We start from the raw sequence: 7,624 nt of genomic DNA on the forward strand, positions 1-7,624 counted from the left end.
GTGTTGTCTGTCATGTGTGTGTTATCGTATTTTCACCCTTCTTGAGACATTGACAAGGACAAGTACCTTCCATATGATAGGCTGACCATACGTCCTCTTTTCCCCGGACATGTCCTCTTTTGCGGCGGTGTCTGGGGTGTCCGGGCGGGTTTTTTTTAAATGCGTCAAATGTCCGGCATTTTGAATTAGGGTTTTGTGTATTTTCAATGTAAGTCCAGGGTTAAGTTACCGTATATACAGTGGGGCAAAATAGTATTTAGTCAGCCACTGAATGTGCAAGTTCTCCCACTTAAAATGATGACAGAGGTCTGTAATTTTCATCATAGGTACACTTCAACTGTGAGAGACAGAATAAGAAAACCAAATCCAGGAATTCACATTGTACGAATTGTGAATAATTTATTTGTAAATTATGGTGGAAAACAAGTATTTGGTCAACCATTCAAAGCTCTCACTGATGGAAGGAGGTTTTGCCTCAAATTCTCACGATACATGGCCCCATTCATTCTTTCCTTAACACGGCTCAATCGTCCTGTCCCCTTAGCAGAAAAACAGCCCCAAAGCATGATGTTTCCACCCACATGCTTCACAGTAGGTCTGGTGTTCTTGGGATTACAGACCTCTGTCATCATTTTAAGTGGGAGAGCTTGCACAATCGGTGGCTGACTAAATACTTTTTTGCCCCACTATATATATATATTTATATATATATATATATATATATATATATATATATATATATATATATATATATATATATGTATGTATATATATATATATATATATATATATGTATGTATGTTAGTATGTATGAAATACTCGATCGAGTTGGTGAATTCTAGCTGTAAATATTGTAGCGGCTGGCTCCGGGGTGTTAGCCAATGGCTTTGGCTGGGGGGCGGGACTTCCGGGAAAGTTAGGGAAGTGACGCTATTGACAGAAAGTGTTGGTTCGAGTTTTGCCGGGAAAAGGAAATAAACTTCTTGGTAAACACTATGGTGAGTGTAAAGTCAACATTTTTTAACTCCAGTAAATTAGTTATTTTAGTATTTGTGAGACTATGGAAACTTCACTTTTATCTCCCGCTGGATCCACATCGTTCGAGGATGGAGACAGGCTAGCTGTTAGCTTCAAGCTAACCAGCACCCGAGCAGACTCCTCCACCTCAAAATCATACTTTGCAGGTCAAAAAACAGAGCAGTTGTTTGCCTTTTGATGTGTTAATGTACGAGGAGTGTTCAAAAGGAGTCTTTTGAAGAAGTGGCTGACAAGTTAGCATCGCTGACAAAATTAGGGTGGTCCCCAAAAAAAAGGGCTTTTTCAAATTGACTTTGAGTTGTTTTTAAAAGTGCTCCCCTTTTGGTTAACAAATGAAATAACAAGTGTGTGTAAAACTTTTAAATGCACCCCCTCTGGCCAACATATGTAAAAACAAGTGTGTGTGAGAAAATAAAATGCGCGCCCTCTGGGGCGGTATAGTTCGGTTGGTAGAGTGGCCCACTCAGCAACTTGAGGGTTCCAGGTTTGATCCCCGCTCCCACCCTCCTAGTCACTGCTGTTGAGTCCTTGGGCAAGACACTTTACCCACCTGCTCCCAGTGCCACCTACAATGGTTTAAACATAACTTAGATATTGGGTTTCACTATGTAAAGCGCTTTGAGTCACTAGAGAAAAAGTGCTATATAAATATACTTCACTTCACTTTGGCCAAAAAAATAGACATACTGTCATAATTTGAAGTAAATAATGAAGATTGAAAACCAATTACAAACCCAAAATTCTAAAAAAAAAAAAATAAACGAAAAGCAGTCTTTTTCTCACAATGTTTTGATTTCATTCTCATAAAATCCGGAACAATTTCTCATATACTTTCTGTTTCGGTAATATTGCAATATATTCTCGTAAAATTATTCCTTTTTCTGTAAAATTATTACTTTTTAATGCACATTAAATGCACATTTATCATGTTAAATTTTGACTTTTGTCCCAACATTGCCAATTGTGTTGTTGTTCTTGTAAAATAGTGACATTTTTTGAGTAAAATTCCGATAGTTATTATATTTTTGCCAAAGTGTTTAAGTTTTCTTTTAAAATTGTGACTTTTGTTGGGTAAAGAAATTGATGACTGTTTTCACAAAGTTGCCAAAATTTTAAGCTTTTCTTGTAAAATTGCAACTCTCATTGAGTAAAATTCCACCTTTTATCGTAATTTTGCACATATGTTCATATTTTATTGTAAAATTTTGACTTGCGGTGAGTAAAATGACGATTTTTATTATAATACTGCCAAATTTCCAAGTTTTTCTTGTGAAATTGTGACCTTTTTCTTGTTAAATTCCAACTCATTTTCACAACAAACTTTTTTATATACGATGGTATGTTATATATTATTAATGTTGTAAAGACAAATCTTTTTATATCTAGATAGGGTTTGTGTGTATGCTTACCTGTGCGTGTGTGTGTGTACGTGTGTGCGTGTGTGCGTGTGTGTGGCGTGCTTCCTGTGACGTGCAACAGTACTTTCCAGCTAAAATTAGCTTGGTGTGACGTCCCCGATGATCCAAGTCAGCAGCTCTTTGGTGCATCGAGCTTTGCAACCAGACCCTGGCACACAGGAGACGTCCCATTGTGCTCCACGTGCAACACTATACTCACACACACACACACACACACACACACACACACACACACACATACACACGCTTGTAAACATGGCGTGTTCAAACATTTCCTTACATTTTAGCGTTTGTTTGAGTCAATGTTGCTCAACTATTTTCCATTACACCCCCCCTATAAAAAGAAAACATTTTGCATGTAATTTGTCTATGGAATTGTTTTAAGTACACCTCTGCACCACTTTGTATCCTTATCATCATTACAGAAAACAAAAAAGAAAAGCATTAAGATAAACTTTTTTTAACATAAATTTTTTAGCTCCACAGAAAAGATTCCTAAAATTCCTAAAAAAAATAAAAAATAAAAATCTTATTTTAAACTTTTTGTTGTTGTTGTTGTTGTTTTTACAGATTTGAACCATTCGATAATGAAAAAATAAAATGTAACAACCCTCAAAAAATATATAATTGATTGGCAACATTATTCAGGGGCGCACTATACAAAAACACAAAAAAAAAACCTACAAAAAAATTAATAAAACAATTTGTTTTGATTTTATTTAATGTTTTTCATCAAAACAAAGAAGTCATGATAAGTGTGCGTAAAAATGACAAAATTCCAAACATAAACGTAGTTTTCCTGAAAACAAGTTGTCTTATTTTTTTGTTGCAAGAACTGAAGGACTGTGCTGTTGCAACTCTGAGTTTCACTGCGTGACATCACATGTTGAGTTCCTCAAAAAACGCACGGTAAACTAAGCTAAAACTTAGCAGGGTTCAAAGAGTCCGAAACAAGCGTGCCGAGCGCACGAAAAGCTAAGACGAGACTTAGTAACTAGTAAAGATAATAAAGAAATACCAACGTGTATGTTGCATGTAGCAAACAAACCATCCAGCTAGAACTGAGGTTGCAAGCGGGCTTAAATACACAAGCGATCAAATGAGAATCAGGTGTGCGTAGAAACAAGAGTAGGTGGGACCAATGTGAAACCATGGAGACGATATAAAACAGGAAGTGCTCAAACTAAGGAATGGAAGAGTCCAAAATCATAACATTGTGTATAATTTATGGATTAAATTATGTTCCTACCTTCAGCCCGGAGTTGTCCGTTCCGCATTCTTGGGAGAACGACCCAGAGTATGTATGTATATATATATATATATATATATATATATATATATATATATATATATATATATATATATATATATATATATATATATATATATATATATATATATATATATATATATATATATATATATATATATATATATATATATATTAGGGCTGCGAATCTTTGGGTGTCCCACGTTTCGATTCAATATCGATTTTTGGGGTCACGATTTGATTATATATCGATTTTTTTCAATTCAATACAATTCTCGATTCAAAAACAATATTTTTCCGATTCAAAACGATTTCTTTGTGATTGACACTAGATTTCAGCAGGATCTACCCCACTCTGCTGACATGCAAGCAGAGTAGTAGATTTAAAAAAAAAAAGCTTTTATAATTGTAAAGGACAATGTTTTATCAACTGATTGCAATAATGTAAAACATTTTTAACCATTAACGAACCAAATATATGACTTATTTTATCTTTGTGAAAACATTGGACACAGTGTCAAGTTGTCAAGCTTATGAGATGCGATGCAAGTGTAAGCCACTGTGACACTATTGTTCTTTTTTATTTTATTTTTTATAAATGTCTAATGATAATGTCAATGAAGGATTTTTAATCACTGTTATGCTGAAAATATAACTAATATTGATACTGTTGTTGATAATATTCATTTTTGTTTCACTACTTTTGGTTTGTTCTGTGTCATGTTTGTTTCTCCTCAATTGCTCTGTTTATTGCAGTTCTGAGTGTTGCTGGGTCAGGTTTGGTTTTGGAATTGGATTGCATTGTTATGGTATTGCTGTGTATTGGTTTGTTGGATTGATAAAAAAAAATTGAATAAATAAAAATCCCCCCAAAAAGTCGGTTTAAAAAAAAAATGAGGATCGATTCTGAATCACACAACGTGAGAACCGCGATTCGTATTCAAAATCGATTTTTTCCCACATCCCTAATATATATATATATATATATATATATATATATATATATATATATATATATATATATATATATATACACATACCGTATTTACTTCAATTGCCGCCGGGGCGCTAATTAATTTAAAACACCTCTTCTCACTCCTGCGTTTACCAAAGGGATGCGGTAAAAGTAAGCATGCGCTAATTATTTTAAAACCTCTTTTCACTCCGGCACTTACCAAAGGCATGCAGTAAAAAAATGAGCGTGATGTAAGCTTGGATCTTAAATCCTACTGAATAGCTCTTAATCTTCTTCCCTTTTTGCAATTTCAAATTACCGGTATTGAAATCAGCCTCTTACATTTTGAAAATGATGACAGGGGAAGTGTCACTCGCGATGTCACGAGTTTGACCAGGCGGTATTACTAAGCATGCGCTAATTATTTGGCGAAGCGAGTTTGACCCGGAAGTAATTCAAGGCAGGCGCATACTATATGCCCTGCGGCAAGTCAAGGAAATACGGTATATATAATGACTAAATTGGTGAAGCTTGAAGCTGTATAATTGTTTGCAATATTATTTTATTCACAGTTTATTAGTGAAACCTTTATATATATATATATAATATTATCATTATATATTATTAATCTAGTTTGGATTTGTTTATTTCAGCACTGCTTAATTGTATGTAAGTCTTTTCCTTTGCAGTATATTTGAGTATTTGAGTATTAATTTTATTGGTAATCAGCCTGACCTAAGCCTTGATTAATTATAATCTTTGTGATCAACACATGCCTTCATGTGAGATATATATATATATATATATATATATATACGTATGTATGTATGTATTTGTGTGTGTGTGTGTGTGTGTGTGTGTGTGTGTGTGTGTGTGTGTGTGTGTGTGTGTGTGTGTATATATAGATAGGAGAAAATCACAATATGTATGCAATATATATATATATATATATATATATATATATATATATATATATATATATATATACATACACACATAGGTAATCCTCATTTTCATTGTCCCATTTACTCTGTAAAGCACCAGTTGCATTGGCAGCAAAACAGGCCCAGATCATAATTCTACCACCACCATGCTTGACAGTAGGAATAATGTTCCTGGGATTAAAGGCCTCACCTTTTCTCTTCCAAACAAATTGTGGGGTAAACTTCTGTGTGTGTATATATATATATATATATATATATATATATATATATATATATATATATATATATATATATATATATATATATCTCCATTTTCTATCGCTTATTCCCTTTTGGGGTCGCGGGGGGCGCTGGCGCCTATCTCAGCTACAATATGTATGTATATATATAAAATCAATTTTGAACTATGAATCGATTTAGAATTGTGATGAATAAGGATCAATTTGTTGTTGTGCACCCTTGTTAATTCGGGGTGTGTGAAAACAGTTATGCTCATTTGTCCCAGGGGACATCTTCTTTGTGTCCACTCAACAGGTGTCTGATGCTTCCACGGGAGGAGGCGGGGAAGAGGGAGGGATTGGGTGCAGGTGGAAGCTGTATTTAAGACGGGGGGTCCTGCTCCTCGTCTTCACCAGTCGTTCTCTTGGCACCTGAACCTCCAGCCTGTCCTCGCCCTCCGGTCAGGTAAGACGACGATCGCTGGTCAAAAGTTTGGACGCCCTTTTCACCTGTTTTGAGTGAGAATGTTTCCCAGGACCTTTGCAGTCCTGCAGGGATCATGTTGTCTGCTCCCAGGGGCTCGCGTGTCAGCTGGAACGCTTCGGAACGTTTCGCCTCACTCCGGTCTTTCTTCTCTGCCCAGAATGTCTTTGCCCAACTCGGAGAACGCCTCCACCCTGGAGAACGCCATGCAGCTCATGATCCAAACCTTCCACAAGTACTCGGGCAACGAGGGCGACAAATACACGCTGAGCAGGGCCGAGCTCAAAGAGATGCTGACTGCGGAGCTGGGCAACTACTTGGGGGTACGTAATGGCCACTACGGAGTGGGGTGGGGGGATGTGGGGGTTACCATCCAAGTGACCTTTTCCTGTCTCGCAAGTGCAGAACGCCCAAGACAAGGAGGCGGTGGACAAGGTCATGGGCGACCTGGACTCCAACGGGGACGGCGAGGTGGACTTCACCGAGTTCATCATCCTGGTGGGCGCCCTCACCGTGGCGTGCAACGACTTTTTCCTGGAATACAACGACAAGCCCGCTGCTAAGAAGTGAGCGCGGCGTTCCGGCTGCAGCGTTTGCACGTGACGCAACACTCCAGGGAGGGCAAGCATGTGGGAGGAGAGGGAGAGAGGACCAGGCGCCTGTCTTAGATAAGTCTCTTTTGACTCCGTGTTGACGTTCGTCTGTCTTTTGTTTTGTAGCACTTTCCAGCTGTGAGTCCTCCCTGGGAAGAATAAAAGTGGTCTTTGTTCAAGCGACGCCAGTCTTGCCTGTCATTTGTTGCAATGAAAGCCCACCAGGTGGCAGTAAGTAGCCCTCAATGAACGTCCTCTGCAGTGGACCTTTTTGTTTCGCATTACTTAGGACTGTGTTTCTGAAGCCCCCCAGAGGCCTGCCCAGGAATATTTGTTTCTCAAGGGTCGCGACGGTACTCAGTTGTAATACACTTTTCCACCACTTGTGGCAGTAATGACAATCTCATACAAACAGAAGAAGTCTGGAGCTAAAGTCATTGAGAAGATTATTAAGCGCAAAAACAATGACTAAAGTGATCCAGCTGTATTTTCATATGCACTTAAATTGTATTGATGGTTTATTAAAAAAACAAAACATTATTATTATTTGTGACCTAAGCAGTGCTTAATTTTATGTACATTTATTTATCAGTTTTAATAAGTCCCTTCTTATGCAATTTGCATTTACTTTTGGAACGAGCCTGACCTTCGCCTTGATAGTAATCTTTGTGATTGACACTAGCTTTCATATTATTTGACAAGAT

The 7,624-nt window shown here is 37.1% G+C and overlaps 1 protein-coding gene across 1 annotated transcript; it reads left to right on the forward strand.

Annotated features, from left to right (window-relative positions):
• Nucleotides 1–6,142: 6,142 nt before the first annotated feature.
• s100t (S100 calcium binding protein T) lies at nucleotides 6,143–7,103 on the forward strand. Its single transcript, XM_061881450.1, has 3 exons — nucleotides 6,143–6,309; nucleotides 6,488–6,650; nucleotides 6,733–7,103. Exons 2-3 carry the CDS (start codon nucleotides 6,489–6,491, stop codon nucleotides 6,895–6,897), a joined length of 327 nt encoding a protein of 108 aa, XP_061737434.1. The 5' UTR covers nucleotides 6,143–6,309; nucleotide 6,488; the 3' UTR covers nucleotides 6,898–7,103.
• Nucleotides 7,104–7,624: the final 521 nt, after the last annotated feature.

The sequence above is a fragment of the Nerophis ophidion genome, linkage group LG21 (assembly GCF_033978795.1).
Source record: "Nerophis ophidion isolate RoL-2023_Sa linkage group LG21, RoL_Noph_v1.0, whole genome shotgun sequence".
NCBI lineage: Eukaryota > Metazoa > Chordata > Actinopteri > Syngnathiformes > Syngnathidae > Nerophis > Nerophis ophidion.